This window comes from Cheilinus undulatus, linkage group 17, assembly GCF_018320785.1.
Source record: "Cheilinus undulatus linkage group 17, ASM1832078v1, whole genome shotgun sequence".
Taxonomy (NCBI): Eukaryota; Metazoa; Chordata; class Actinopteri; order Labriformes; family Labridae; genus Cheilinus; species Cheilinus undulatus.
This window is the reverse complement of record NC_054881.1, coordinates 25,850,396-25,866,981: the sequence shown is the minus strand read 5'-3', so window position 1 is coordinate 25,866,981 and position 16,586 is coordinate 25,850,396. Positions and strand designations below refer to the sequence as shown.

The 16,586-nt window shown below is 37.2% G+C and overlaps 1 protein-coding gene across 1 annotated transcript in view; it reads left to right on the top strand.

Moving 5' to 3' along the window:
* The window catches only part of LOC121524667 (matrix metalloproteinase-17-like), a 149,922-nt gene that overhangs the window by 40,443 nt on the left and 92,893 nt on the right, over nucleotides 1-16,586 (top strand). The window contains exons 2-3 of the mRNA XM_041810112.1: nucleotides 8,324-8,456; nucleotides 8,617-8,752. Of these exons, the coding sequence (XP_041666046.1) occupies nucleotides 8,324-8,456; nucleotides 8,617-8,752 (269 nt within the window). The remainder of the gene's footprint in view (nucleotides 1-8,323; nucleotides 8,457-8,616; nucleotides 8,753-16,586) is intronic.

Sequence of the window (16,586 nt, the reverse complement as noted above, 5' to 3'; positions counted from 1 at the left end):
TTTCACACCTAACTTTGATTTGGAAAGCCTTGGACAAACTTTGAAAAGCCAAAAAATATGTCTTGACTTTCACTCAGAAAACTTACCCAACTAACAGGCATGTTATAAAATATTTCAACTTGATAGAATAATGGCTACAGCAGACAGAAGGGGCAATGAAAACACTTTTTTTTAAATTTCAAGACAAAGTTAGAAAAAGGCATTACTATTAAAGTCATAGGGCAGATTTCACTGCATAGGTCCAAGTCTCTTGCTCCTGGTCAATGTTTGTCATTTTCCCAGATTTCACAAAGACTCAGGCCTTCCCAAAGTGTTCATTATTATGTTGAACCTTTACTTTGACTAAACTTGTGTTAAGGTAAGCAAAAAATTCCCAAAAGTTCATCAAAATTTCTGTTTAGAGCTGGTTTATACAGGATTAGACAAGACAGTCTAGCTGCAAACTGTGCATCTCTGACAGCCACTATCACAGACCTTCATCAGAAACAACGCATGTCTACATACAGAAACTACACGCTAAAACATTAGCAATAAAATATGACTAAACTTGTGTTTAGGGTTAGGGTGAGGGTTAAGGTAACAGTTAGGGTACTAGAAGTTTAAAACCTGACCTGCTGAACCAAATTACAAAACGTTTATTAAAGCCTTGGAAACTGTCTGCTTACAGGGAAAAAGCTCGTCTTCTATGAAAAACATACTAACACAGCAAGCATAGCTTACGTAGCTCCGTTAATGGCAAAAGATGCATAGATAATGGAACAGCTAATGTAGCTAACATAGGTAAAGCTAAGCTGAAAAGTAAGCTACATATACCTAAGTAAGCTTTCGCTACATTTGCTAAAGCCCATGTTGCTGAAGCTAACTTAGCTATAGATAACGGAGCTATGCAGCTAGCATAGCTACATAGATAATGTAGCTTAATCTAAGCTTACAAAGCAGCTATGTAAAAACATACCTACGTAGTTTAGTTAATATTAGTAAGGTTTGTAGGTTTAAGCTCTCATTGCTTAAGCTAACTTAGCTATGGATAACGGCGCTCCATAGGGAATATAGCCATAAAGTAAATGTAGCTTGGTCTGTAATGTTTGTAATGTGAATATTTCATGAATGTAATTGCCAGACTTTATGAGTAAAGCTGAACTTTAAAAAGAAACATAAAGCTGGAAATATGTTGTATCAGCAAATTATGGCACTTCCTTTCTGAGACATACGGGTCTCAAAGATGAATGGTCAGTGAGAGTGGCCTTCAGAGATGTACTGTCTGCAGTCAGACCCTTCTCGGGTCAAAAAACTCCTCTGGTATTTGATCCATATCATTCTGACCAAAACAAAGCACAGATGTTTTAGTCAGACCATGTGGGACTGTGTCAAAAGTTTGAAAAGTAATACAATACATCCATCACCTGAATCATTCATTTGGCATCTCTACAAAATTTTGATTCTCTGACAGAAAATCATGGAGCTGACAGTAGACGATGCACCATCTTAATTGCACAAATGCAATGCAATGTTTTTATTACAGCAACGGTAATGTAAATGTGTTATGTAGACAGGGTGCAGAAGTGATCCTGCAAGTTTTGACAAATAAAAACAACCAAAAAACGTTAGCATTGGGTGGCTAAGACTTCTATTGCAGTAATGGAAAAGATATTGGATTTTTTTTTTTTTAATTGTAATGAGGTTTAAAATTCTGGTATTGCAGCAAACAAATTGTGGGAAACATACTTGAAAACTAACTTACTGTGAATACATTACAACATGATAGGTAACACAAAGTAAGAGACAATTGAGTACTGTATTTGGATTGTTGTTTATTGTTGTTGTGTGACTGTGTTGGACTTTGTTCAAAAGGACTGGTGACTTTTCAGTGGGTTAATCTAGATTTTTCCTCTCAGATACATCTTGATTTCGATTAGAAAAGCATGACCATTTAAAACTGAGAGCTAATACACCAGGACTGGGCAGGTCATCTGAGCAGCTTGTAGGCTAAGTACTAGAGACCCCCTGGGCCTGAGTTTGGACATGGGGTCAGGCCCACATGTCAGCCAGAATTTGCCCTGCAGAAGTCATTGAATTGCAGCTCTTGAGCTGCAGCTGTGTTTTGACTCCATTGCAGAGGCAAAGAGAGAAAGAAGAGTTTTATAAGTGGAAACTTGACAATTTGTCTACATTTAGTATTAGGTATGCAATTTAACAAAGAAATAGCTTCCTTGTTATTATTTAGGTATCATTGAAGTTTTTCCTCATTTCTTAGGAAGGACTGATAATACAAATGTGTTGTGTCTTGATAATAAAGATTGTATGAACATTTTCTACTTAAAAACAAGCACAGGTGCAATAGTACTCAACTTAATTGTGCAGCTTATTCCTCCTCTTTTATTTCAGATGTTTGTTCAATTTAGACCTGAAAACTAATTATCTCTTTGTATATTGACAACTAACTTCAGAAATAAACTCCAGGTAGTTTTTTTATGTGTGTACTGATTTTTAGCTGCCATTCAAAACACACTTAATTTTCAGCCTCATTGTTTCTTTGATTATTTGTGCATATTCCTTAATTGAGCCCTCTTTCACTTTCAGCAGGTGCTTATAAAGTAGTGTCTTTACTGCTGTTGCATCATTCAATCAAATGCTAATTGCACATTTGCAGATTACAAGATGCAATACACTGCTCAGTTTAGCTCTGCTTAAAGATATGCCTGATATTTTGTCAAGAAAAGGACTGTTTTCCAAATCAGAAGCTAGACTTTGTTTCTTGGTCTGTCAAGACAACACAATTTATTACAAACCTTTTGGTTTTCTTTAGATGACCTTAAGATATTGATTATGTTTTAGTTGGAAACTTTTGTCTGCTCTCTTACCTTACTTTCACATACTCGCAGCTTTCTGCATAATTAGTTGTTTTGTTGCTTCAAGCAGTGGTTGAACTTTTCCCTGTCTTCAGTTTTGCTTTACAACTCTGGCTCATAAAAGTTTGGGTCCAGATCACAATTTTGCTTTAACAATTCCAGATCTAATTTATTTTATTTTATACTCTCAAGTGATTTGCATAAAATAACCAGGGAGTGAAAATCCTTTATCTTGGATTACAGTATAAAACATGGATGTTGTTTTAGTCACATCGCTCATTAGATTCTGAGGAGAAATTTTGAGGCTGAGTGATGGCAGGTACCATAATGGAAAAAACTGATTGAAAGGCAGAAAGTGGAGTCTTATGTATGCTGCGTTTGTGCAGCTTCTCTGCTGTCACAGGAGTGCCAAATTCTGCTGAAATTGATCACCCTAAAATAAATCACCTTGATGGTTGTGTAGTCTAAATGAGATAGGAAAAAATATAAACAAAAGCATTCTGTACAGACATAGTGAGTTTCTTCACAGAAATACTAAATTGGGCTTTTACTCTGAAAGCAAAGAGTAGAAGCATAATAAAACTGTGTTTATCTACCTTTTGACTTATTCTACCGATAGGGAAACGGAAAGCTCGGGCAAAACTTGTAGTTCAGCTTGTGGCATGTGGCCTTAATCAAAGTCATTAAGAAACATGGTGCAAACATATTCTACCTATGTGATTTTATACAAGGTATGTCTATTAAACTAAAGACCATTGCTGTAATACAATTGTATTGAACATAAACATTTTTCAATGTCTTTCTCTTTCAATAAACTACCATTCTGCATCAACACACCGCTGCATTCAGGTCTTCAACTCATCAAAGCAGTGCAGTATGTCTTCTTTGGACAGTTGTCTCAGAACCTCTGTCGTTCTTTTCTTAGCATATGCGTGAAAGACGAAGCACTTGCACAGTCTGTTTCTCTGACTTGTATGCATACACCAAAATGAATATCAAACTGTCACACAGCTGTTACATGGTTGCCAAACACCCAGTCTGAAGCAGTCAGTTTAGCTACGCCCCTTACGATGCAAATATAAGTTGAGATTATTTTTGATAGATAATGACAATACAGTGGTGGGTGGTTTTGAGGCTGAACATGCCCATTGACTCTGAACTCCAAAATCTAATCAGAACATCCTTGAGTCAGAATGGACAGATGGCATAGTGGCGAAAATACTTCAAAGCTTTCTTGACTTAAGCATTTACAGGCTAGGGTTAATCATTTGGCTAAATGACCTTTACCTGTGACCTTGAGTCAGACTGGACATTTGTGACAAGTTTGAAGAAAATTATTGTAAGCGCTCTTGAGATATCACATTCACAAGAATGGCCTGAACGTACCTACAGACAACCTGAAAACATGTTTTTTTCAGCCAGACTTATGTGGACACTTGAAGAACTGCTATCTTTTGCACTTCATTTTTCAGCATCCAAGGCTGCTGCTTGACAGTAACATAAAAACATCGTACAACATTATAAAAGTCTGTTTATTCAAGTATTTTTGTTTTTCCCTAGCTTTACAATACCCATTAAAATAGAGTCTGTCCTCTTATTGGTTACTTCAGATTAAGAAAGAATTAATTTTTTGTATGGGCCAGATTTTGTATTTTTCTTCCACACTGCACTCATTTACTTCCCTTATCTTAATTTCCAAGGCGAGAACCCACAAGAGCAGCACCATTATTTTTTGGTTTATTGGGTTTGAGATGCATATAAATTATTTAAGATTTCTTAATCCTTCCTCCTTTGTTCTTGCATTTGGGATTTTATCTTTGAGCTCCACTCCCTATTGTCTTGGAGCTTGTAAGTGTTGTTAATTTTGTTTGTCTCCTTATCTTGTAATGATTTTTAGTGTCTCTATTTGAACTTAGATGACTTCTGTGCAGCTTTTTTTTTAAATACAGCCAATCTCACCTAAACACAGTGACATCCCTGTATATAATTTAGCAGTGTTCAGCATGTTACTGAGCTCTTTGGCAGATTTTACAGCTTTTTTTCCCCGCTGTGAGCTACGGTGTCAGGGTTTAAATTAGTTGCTGGCTCCACAAAAAAGTTTGATGTAGGGAGTTTATGAGATGTGTGTATGTGTGTGAAAAGGAGGGTTGCGGTTCTGTAGACAGCACAGATGTAATCCATCACTTGAACACTTTGCTTACAGAGAAGAAGAGCTTTAACCTCCTCATGTCTCCTCCTCTTGTACAGCGTCATACTATACACCATGAGTTGTATCAGTTTGCTCATTATGTTTGGCTTTGATGAAAAGTTCTCCATAATTATAATGCTTGTGTCGTTTTTATAGCTGTGGCTTTCCCATTTTTCTGCTTTAAACCAACAAATAAATCACTTGGATCTAAGGTGGTGAAAGCATTGCTTTGGCAAAATGGGACAAGGAAGAACATGCGCTGTCAACCAAGTTCAGATAAAGTTCAGATTTTACATAAACCACTTCATTTTGATGTGAGCTCCAAGTGAGAGCACCTCATAAGCTGAGAGGAAACCTCTTTGTTCTGAATGTTTGATGCAGCCACGAATACAGCAAGTTTTCACAAGCTGAACCAAATGGTCACAGGGAAAATTCCAGATCCATCCTCCTTAAATCAGTATAAAGATATGGCAGTTGCTTTGATTCATCGATATTTATTGAAAGAAATACAATGATGCCTACTTGGCAGGCAGTGTAATTCAGTCCATTTCTAACACAGTTTATGTGTACTGCATCCGATATTAGCCAAACTCATGAGTTATAATGTAGCAACATTGCAAGGTGAATACATAAGACTGTTTTCACTATGCATGCTGCATGAAAACTCAGATTTTTTTGCCCCATGAATTCCCAAAAACTGCAGCACTTGCGGCACTTAGTGACTTTTCACAGATCAGGAAGTCCTTTGCCTCTCATTTACAGTCAGGAACAAGTCGCTTGCAGGGTTGGGGGTGGTGGTTGTGCAGCGTGTGAAAAGTGCTAATTAGCACTAGGGCTGGGCAATTAATCGCAAATTAGATTAAATCGCAGTATGGCCTGCAGCAATTTTCAAATCGCAGAAGTTGCAATATTTCTTCAACTTGAAATGTGTCAAAATACCAGTTTAGTAAATCAATTTTTTTTGCAGTGGCAGAGATTTTATGCACATTTAACAAACATTCAAGTGTCAAACCTTTTGTAATGGTTGACAAAAATCCTCCTTTTTGTGTTTTATGTATGTTTTTCTTAATCAAAATGAGTGACATAAAAATGATAATCCCCTCAAACAAAGCAAATTACATCACATTTGCAATACGCGCAAAAATAGTTAGCTCATTCTGTCTAAAACTGATGAAGCCTACTGTTACTTCAAGAAAGTCATACCCCCGCTGCTGTCAGCTGGTAGCCAGCCTCACTTCCTCCACCCCAGCCACCTCCTTTATAGCTTAAAGCTTTTTGCACCCCCATATTCAGATTCATTCTAGTATGTTTTAAGTGCTTCGGAAATAATTTCATTGTGTTCGATACACATGGTCTTATTTATGGAATTATTTATTGCTTGAATTATTAACCCAAGAACAATCGTATATTAAATCACAATTGCAATATTTTGGAAAAAAATCTCGATTTGATTATTTTTGCAAATCGTTCAGCCCTAATTATTACCTGAATAACTGTGAAACTTGGCTTTATTCCTAAACGTCTGATCATTTCTCTCTAAAATGTTCAGGTATATTTATACATAGTGCATTTAGAAAGTATTCAGACCCCCTTTACTTTTATTATTTTTCTTATGTTACTTACTGTAGACATTTTTTATAAATGTGCACTTTACACAGTATTGTCTTCATGATGGTAATTAAAGCAATACTGTGGCTATTTTTTAATACCCCGGTATACCATATTACCATATTACCGCCCATTTTTATTCTCAATACTACAAGCAGGATCAAACTGTAAGCTAAACCACTGTCAGCTTGATAATAATTTTGGTAAAGTAATACATGAGGGAAACTTAGAATAAGGCCTATACATTCTGGACCAAACAGTTACCCCAAACCTGAGGTACGTGCCAAACTGTGATCTCTGTGAACCATTACACCCCTAGTGTGCACAGTGCTGTCTGCCCCATCATCTTATATCATCAGTGTCTCCCTTCTGTTAAAGTTTTGCTTCTTTCTTCGATGGTGGATCAGGGTGGAATGACCCTGCACCCTCATCCCACCTCTAGACATTTCACATTGAAGATGGGATCCCCTCTTGTACTGACACCAGTGAGGGATAACAGAAAGTTCCTCACAGTAACTCTTTATATTTTACCTTCAATACATCATACTTGAAATCTAGTTGATTTGTTGGCACATTAACATGATGGGTGTTACCAGCAACTTTTGATCATAACCATTACTATTTACTTTGTATTATTTGGTCCAATTACAGCAGGTGTAATAGGAACTGTAAAAGACAAACAGAAAACTAATTGGCAAACTTTTGGAAACTGAAGACACCTTTTTGCAGACAGTGTTATCACAATCTGCTGATTCATAGAGCCAATTTAACTTTCCTGCTTTTGTTTAGATTCTTAAACCAGCATGCTCACCCCAGGCATTACAGTTACACTGCAGAAACTCTTCCAGGAAATTGTTGTTGTTTCTCATCATGCCTGCTGTTGCTAAGGGTCAATTTAATTTCCCTGCAAACCTTTGCCAAGCCCTTTGTAGGAATGGCAATCCCGAGGATGAGGGGGCGAATATCAGCCAGCAGAGAGCTGAAGCTAAGAGTTAATAGGATTTTGCCAGCGTTGTCTTTACAGAAGGGTTGCCTTGCAATCGATCTGTGTCACTCACCTCTGATGAGTGCTGATCAAAACCCTATTTAAAATCTGCCAACTCTTATAGGCTGTCAGATCATGAGAGAGGAGGCAGCTTTAGCTGAGCTGAGTTAGATGAAGGGAAAAGAGAAATAGGGAAAAAACAGACAAAGGAAATCTCAGGGGACAAAAAGCAAGAGGAAAAGTGGAAAAAGAGCAGCGCTCAAGTTGCGGGCATGCATGCATCCATCAGTCAGATCAATGCAGTCAGCAGGATGGCTTTGATTGGCAGCAACTTCATCTGTTTCTGGTAGAAACTGGGTTGCACTTTTAACCTTTACTCGTACAGCTATGGATTAACTTTCTTTTATAAATCACTCAAGTTGATATGTCTTTGAATTTATGTCAGATATGTTTAACTCAAGCAAAAGAGCAGAAGACATAGAAAGGCTAATTCAGATTATAAACTCACAAACTCCTTCTTAGTCAGACCCTCAAAAAACCTGAATTTGAGAGCAGAGGGTGAAACACATTCAATAAAAGTATCCACAGACTGTAAACATAAGCAGGTGTCAAACCTTTTTTGCGGGTTTTGAATACTCACATCCTTGAGATCTATTGAATGACCCTTTACCTCTGTATCTTCTGTTTCCCCAGGACTGGCTGAGCAAATTTGGCTACCTCCCACCCCCTGACCCAGTGACTGGTCAGCTTCAGACCAAGGAGGCCCTGACCAAGGCCATCAAAGCCATGCAAAAATTTGGCGGGCTGAAGGAGACCGGAGTCTTTGGTATGTTGTGTGATTATGTGGTACAGCTGTCTGGATTAAGTCGAAATAAATGGAAGAATATTATGTAATAAATCAGAAAAAACACTAACTTTAGCCTTAGAATTTCTCATAAAGTTAAAACAGCATCTGACACAACCACTGTCTGCTGATTTCCCTCCAGACCAAGCCACTCTAGGCCTTATGAAAACACCCAGATGTTCTCTGCCAGATGTGTCCGAGGCTGAGGGGACGATGGGCCGTAGGAAACGAAGCTCGACTCCTCAGAACAAATGGAGTAAAAGGCATCTATCCTGGAGGTAGGAAATAAAAAAAATGTTAAATACACATGACACTTTACATGCTGATGACTCTTCAATAACCCCATTTTAGAAATAAAAACAAGGGGATTAAGAAGTAACACTTTACCATTTTTTCCCTATAATAAGACTGCTTTATTAATCTCCAAATTGAAATGGATAATTAAACTATTGGGCAACTAATTTCCCTGTCAAGTAAATAGAAATTAAAATTTCGATAATCTGAAAGAAAACTATCAAAATTGACCACAATTTATTTAACAAGGCTTAAACTTACCGTAGCCATTTGTAGTTGTGATTCTTTTTAGCAGTTCATCACATTTTTCAATAACAATATTGGTAGCTGTTTTAATTACTGTTAAAATGTGTGCCACATTTATTAAGAAGGTAAACATTGTAACATTGTTTTTTAAACTATGGCTGAAATATGAGTAACCTTAGTTTTTAAACTGAAAATGATATTTTTAACAATGTGATCCTTTGGCATTGATAATAATATAATAATGACCCTCTTTGCAGCTTAAGCTGTTCATCCCTGGAGTTATTTTTTTTTTTTAAATGGCAAGAAATTGTAAAAACATTTGATTTTTTTAAATTGTAAATAATCTTATAGCTATAAATACATATATTGTCCATTTTTACCACAAACACCCTCAGTGCAACTATTTATTAAAATCCTTATGTTTAAAAAAAAAAAGAAGAAAAATAGATGAAAACAAAGTTCTTACTCATTATTACCTAATTCACAACAGTGATAACCTTCTTCAAGGAAATCTATCTGCATGTAGTCTATGAAAAATGTTTACGTTTTTTGGTATTTTTCCCCTGTTACACACATAAGGGTTTTACAAATATGGACTAGCATTTAAAGAATGAATTTCCAAAAATATAAATATATTTCAGATCCATAACCGTTTTTTTTTTTTTATAAAAAGTGGTAATCTTTTTAATTGTAGTATTTTTGTTGCTATATTTGTATTGTTATAATTCAGCTTATGAGGGGATAGGGAGGTAACATAAAATCCAGATGTGTTGTTTATCAAATGTTATTTATTAAATGAGGAGTAAAAAATGTAATAAATTGAAGGGTGTTTTCAACCTAACTACCTACTCTCTCTAATCAAACCAAGAATACAAGTAAAACACCAGTATGATGATTAACCCTCTGATACATCTAGACATTTTTGTTGAAAAGAGTAAGTTTTTCACTTTTTTTTTGTTTCTTTTGAATAATTTTTTCTTTGTTGCTGCAAATAGCATGATGTTTTGTAGGAAGATTGTTTTCCTGATCAATTTTGATATTTCAAATTCAATTTTTGAAAGGACCGGTAGTTTCCTCTGTACAAAATGTCCACTGTAGAAAAATAGAAATGATAAAAAAGCTATAAAAGTATTTTTTTCCCAAATTTGTTTTGGTCACTTCTTCTCACAAACCTCAGCCCTGTCTGAAACTACCAAATATTTGGTGAACCTAGTGGCTTATTAGGGACATTTTCCTTGAAAACAATCCCCAGGCCACCTAACAGTTATTTTTTAGAAAGTAACTCATTTCCTGTGATTTTTTTTGTTTTCATAAAAATCAACCATGAAAAGCATTTAAAGGGTTATTATTCCCAAATCATTCAAAATTAAGAGGTTTGGAATGGACTGAAGTTGATGGAAACAAAATAATCAAGAAAGATTGGGAACATATTTAAATTTAAATTTTTTAATTTAATGTTTTAGAGTGAGGGTTAAGGTGGACCTTCTATGTGTTTTTTTTTTAAGTTTATATGCAGAAAGTATCAAATCAATAGCATGTAAAATTTGGCACTTTTTTTAAAAGACAAAAGAGTCATTAACTTTTAAAAATAAAAACAAGAAATGGCATGACTGTCCTTCAGCTCAAAGAAACAAAAAAGTACATTTCAACCAGAATCCAGACATGTTAAAAATGTAAACATAAACAATGCATTTTAAGTGCACTCACAGTCTTTAATTGTGTAAGGGAATTCATAAAATGTTTTCTCTGTTATGTTTACTATTGTTTCTGATTATGAAAGATGATTATTATTATTTTCCTTATTGAGGGTGAACACAAACCTACACAAATACCAACCCACTGCAGATGCAGCCCATAGCGATAACACTGCAGTCTCGTCTGCCCGTTTAGGCTCACAGCTTTGATTACTTCGGTCTGTTATCTGTGCTGATGAACACATGATGAGAAAGCTCCATGACATGAGAGCATCTTTCAGACCTTGTGAAGGAGCTCTCCTGTGTGATCGTGGGGAAAAAGATCATTTGGAGGCACATGCTTTTTAACTCCCACTTGTTGATGTAATGTACTGTTAAGCTATGGTAAAGCTCAAAGGTTCTACAGGGCCATAGATCCTTAGTTGAGGAGAAGTGGATCACGTTTGTTAGCTGCTGGGCCACTTTTTCTGACATGTACAACTCTGGCAGGGAGTTTTCAGCACAAAAGTTGGGCCTCAAAAGTTTGGTCGAATTTCTTGGAGATTTTCAGATCCTGGCGTTTCATCGCTTACTGGGGCTATGTCTTTGGCGATGTCTTCTGCTGCCATAATTTCTTATATTTGAAACTTTTGTCGCATGGGATCGATTTTGCAAATGAAGCTGGAGTCATTTGCTTTGAGGCTGGTTCCTTAGACGTTTTATTTGGTGTAGTTGGAGAAGTGGTTATACAGAGTTTGAGGCATTCTTTTTTATGGTGGATGGCATTTCAGATTTTGAAATTCATTTGTGGTACCAGTTCCTTTTCTTGCATTGTACTGCAGCATAATTTAAAGACTACAGTGTTTGGTTTGCTTTGGATCCAAATCATCATTCTCCATCTCAAACTACCATCTCTTTAAACTGGCTAACTAGCCTTGGCTGTTTTAACTTTTGTTCCACCTTCTGCATGCTTTCCTCCCTCCTCTTTGATGCTAAAATACATATGCGTGGACAAGAGTTTCCTGGGAATGTGCTGTCTGCTGTGCGAGAAGCATTAGGTGACTGTGGGAGACATTAAACTCCAGAGAGAACTGTATACTGACAGCTCCAAACCTTCATGTAATTATACATGATGATCAAGATATAGTTATTAAATACATCTACACCCTTATACTTAGCTGCACTTGTGGCGGCTCACTCCAGAGAAGAGAGGGGCAGTGTGAGAAGGGACTAATTGGCATTTAAAGAGACACCCCTAAACGGAACATTAGGGAAAGGCTGTTTACAGCTGTTTTAGGGCCTGTGTCCAAAGCTGGCTTCTTTAGTTCTGGCAGTGCTTATTTTTAATTAAAAACCAATGTAGTCCAACGTTCTCAGCACCCTAGGTGAAAAAAGTTCCCAGCTCAGTGTTAGCTGTTTTTGTCGGCCCACTTAGTGTTCTCATTTGAAAACTGTCCAGATTTTGACACAGTGCTGCACTTGTCAGTGCCACTTCACCTGCCAATCAAAATTAAGAAGGGGCGGGACTTCTGAAAATTGCAGAGGAGAAACCGATCTGACTCATCTGACTTTGTCTTTTTTTGAGGGTAGTTTTCAGGTCTGCAGCTGCTGACTGTGTCAGGACAGGATTTGTTTACGTTGTCTGCATGTCTTCTGTGTGATATTTCATTGAAATACAGAAATATGAAGCAACGTTAAATATAAAACAATGTTATATAGATTCTACTGATGAAAGCAGGTTTCATTTTTTGTAACATAGCAACAAGGAACACTGGAGAGAATTGCTCTGGAATTGAGGACCTGAGTGTTGGCTGCGCAATAAAAGCTGGCTATGGCCACACAGCCTTATACATTTTAAAAAACCTCACCATGTGCTAAACCCATAATATATTTGAATGGCAGAGGTTTTTTTTAGACCACAGCACCACATGCACCTTTGCTCTCACTACGCCTTAAGACATTTATATTGATATCATGAAGGAGCAATTATATATGTCCCCATCTGTCAGTTCACATTGCATTTTGGCATTGCATCGGTGTAGGAAAGCACGACACAGTGGGAGCTCAACATACACCCACAGCCAGACATGCTCACACACAGTGCTATGATCCCCCGCCAGTTAAGCTGATCTTATTTTCGCCTTTGTAACGCCTCTGTTACTACATCCAAAGATGGCACAGGGGGAGATCTCCTTGTTCCTCCATTACGCCTCCATTATGTTCATAGTGAAGGGGCATAAGGGCATAAATATCACAGCTGTGAGTTGGGCTACTCTCTTGTGCTGACTAGCTATCCTGACGTTTAATCATTTGCTTGGCTCATAAATCTGAACCCTCCTAAAAGCACCTGAGATGAAAACCATGATCATAGTAACAGTATTTAGGTGCATACATGTGTAGAGGTCAGACCATGTTTCAGGTTTATTGTGCCTTTAAAATTCTTGTGCATAATGTTAAGAAGGTTGGCACTTACTTTAGTGTAGAGCTGGGCGATATGGCCTAAAATTTATATCCAGATATATATTTTTGCTATATCCCGATACACAATATATATTGCGATACTTTGAAATGTCCTCTAAGTAGCTGTATAATGTTAAATTTAGCCCACAATGACACTAGTTTGGTGATTAAAACAGACTGTTCTATTGGATTTTTAATAAAATTATATGCAGAAAGGGTGAAAATCAATATAACGTCAAATTTAACACACTTATTATTTTGAAAAGGACTTGAAAAGGGCTGTTTTCTGTGTTGTTTACTATTGCTGCTTATAAAATGATTATTTTCCTCATCAAGGGTGAAGCAAACTTACACAAAACTCACCAATCCATCATGCAGTCAATGGCTAAAACCCTGCAGTCTACTCCATCATTCAGGCTCACAGCTGTGATTATAATAGTCCATTATCTGTGCTGATGAATGCTGGATAAGGCTCCATAGTTGTGGAGAAGTGGATCACATTTGTCCGCTGCTGGGCCGTCTTCTCTCTGACGTGTACGACTCTGTAACTAGCCGCTTACTCGCCATGCTGCTCTGTTTACCCATAGTGTTTACCCCTTCTCTCCTCCGCTGATACAAAAACGCGCATGTGCGGAGGAGGGTTTTCTGGATGGGGAGGGGAGTGAGCTCTCTGCTGTGAGAGATGCATCCAGGGAAAATGGGAGAAGTAAAACTCCAGCAAGACATGCACGCTGACGGCTCAAAACTCCTACATAGTTTACACTCAGATGTTCGGGATATAGTCATTTTATACATCGTGCGTGGCAAAAGCCGCGATACATTGAATATACTCAATATATCGCCCACCTCTACTTTAGTGTCAGCAGTTTGTTCATCTAGAAGTTGTTCAGTATAATTAATGTGCTCATTTTTCTCTAAGCCTTCGTTCTGTACAGATTCAGTCCAGTACATCACATCAGTGCAGTCAGCAGAAAATCCGAAAATCCACCATTCCCTCCAGTTTATGCATCCTGTGATATATTAAATTAGAAACAACAAGTTGAGGATGTACAAAGACTGCTCATTAAATTTGAAGAAGAAAATGATGCCTTAAGTGATAAAAAGTTGCTACTTCAAAAATACCCATCAGGATTACAGCAAGGTAGATAAAGTTGGGAGGATTTTTGTAGAGGTATACTTAATTTATAACAGGATATTCAGAGGCTGTGCTCTAGTTGTAAAATTAAAAGGCTGTAAAACTAAAAACTCTCTCTGTTCATAGTTGATATTGCAGCTGTGATGTTCTTGCTATGTTGAGATCACTCTTAGTGCATATCAATATTGCTGAATGTACAACCACGCTGTTACATCATCGCCTCCTTAGTGCTCAAAAACTCTGCTAGCAGAATGAAATAATCTATTCGAAACAGGAGCATTGTTTGCTATGTGCCAAAAATAAAGATCAATAGCAGAGGAGGGGATAATGCTGCCTGACTGCTTTGAGAGGTTTTGATGGATGTTTCGATATTTCTTTTTTCTCTTTTTATATGTGCCATTTCTATTGCTCACAGCGAGAATCAGTTTCAGCAGCTGTGGAGATGCAGAGAAACTATGATACAAAGTTCTGAAAGGGAACTTTCAAGTACAGAGTTAGTGTTTGAACAAAGCTGCTATTTTTGGTGGAAGTGTTCCTTTAATGGTGTAGGAAACTGTGTTCATTTCTCTGTTACAGAAAGCAAAAGAGGGTTTCACCATGGCAAAATTGATAGGTATCCATAGTGTGTTAGATGTTAATGTGGGAGGCAGTGGGTGATACAATCAGGACACTTTGGTGAAACCGATGCAACAGCTCCCTGGAGCCTCAGTATTTTAGACAAGTACACCACAGCACCTTAATGTCTCATTTCACTTTAAAAACACACTCTAGACACCTCAGTGGAGAAGTCGTAAGCCATCTGCATCTTGTGCTGTCAAGCATTTACCTCTAAACTGTTCCTTTATTTCCTTTTTCAATCCAAAACAAGTTCATGTAACAATAATTCCTTGCAAAATAAAAGCAGGTCTACATCCACAAAGGAAGTCAATAACCAGTTTAAGGTGGTACAAAATCCAGAATGAAACAGAAACAGTTTTAAAAGCAGTAAAGGGACAATTTTCAAAATCTGACACAAAAGGGGAGCTCCATTGTAACTAAATGTAGAAAAACTGTTTAAACACAATAAAAAAACTCAAACTGTGCGACAGCTGTTTTCCCAATGTAATTGTTTTAACTGAGTAAAGTGTTTGTATTCAGGTCTGTTTGTGCTTCATTTAGTGTTAACATCTTAGCTAAACTTTAGCTCTGCCATCTCAGGTGAGATTTATGCACTGTTCTTGTATGTAATCACTTTTCTCCGAAGCGTAGAGATGGGCAGACATTTTGAAATGTATCATGCATTAAATCTTGACTAGACTTCTGAGGGAGTGAAGACCAGCTGTAAGCTGTTTCAGTGATGGTCAGCGCAACACATCCAGCTACCCAGTGAGCACCTACGGCTAACGTAGCTCTCGTTTAAGGTTGTAAGGTCACCGCGGGTTGCACAAGATGAGAGATGCTAAGGCCAAAGCATGAGGGATTGAGTGATGATAAGAAGCAGCAGACCCCAGTGAACCAATCTGTAACATTAAACCATTGACCGATTCACGCTACATGTTTACTGATCCAGGGCTCCGAGGACTGATGCGCTCACACTTTTGATGTCAAGATCAGTTAACTGATTCAGATTGGTTTATTTTTACTCCACTAGAGTCTATCCTGTTGTATCTGATTGGTTCATATCAGATTCTGTATTGCATCCCATTGTTAGGTATCGCATCATATTGTTTCATATCTTATTGTATCATACTCTATCATATCTTATCATGTCATATTGTTTTGTACATAATGATATGAATTGTTTTTCACTATTAAGTTTTGTAGTGTATCATATCTTATCATCTCATGTATTTTTTCATCCTACTGTACCATATTGAATTGTATGACATCTATCGTATCATATTGCATCATATTCTACTGGATAATATTGTGACATAACATAGCAGAGAGATATGTTGTGCATCTTATCTTGTGTTACATTATATAATTGTGTTGTATTGCACTGTATAATGAAATATTGCTACTTTTTGATTTTCACTCTAAGTGAATGATGAGGCTAAAGTGTGATTCATAGAAACTATCAGGGTTAATTTATTTAGAGCTTGCCTGACTGTTTTTGCTATAGTGTGTGTATACAAGTCTGAGTGCCCAAGGGGTGTAAGTACACACATAATTTAATAAGACAGAGAAGACATATTACTGCACGTAAAAAAATCCTGTATGCACATACACACAGGTGGGCATGCGTTGCCTCCCTCCTGGTGGGCTTTAACTTTCCTTTTTTCTTTGTACTGCTGCCAATCATGCACAGCGCTCCTGTCAGCT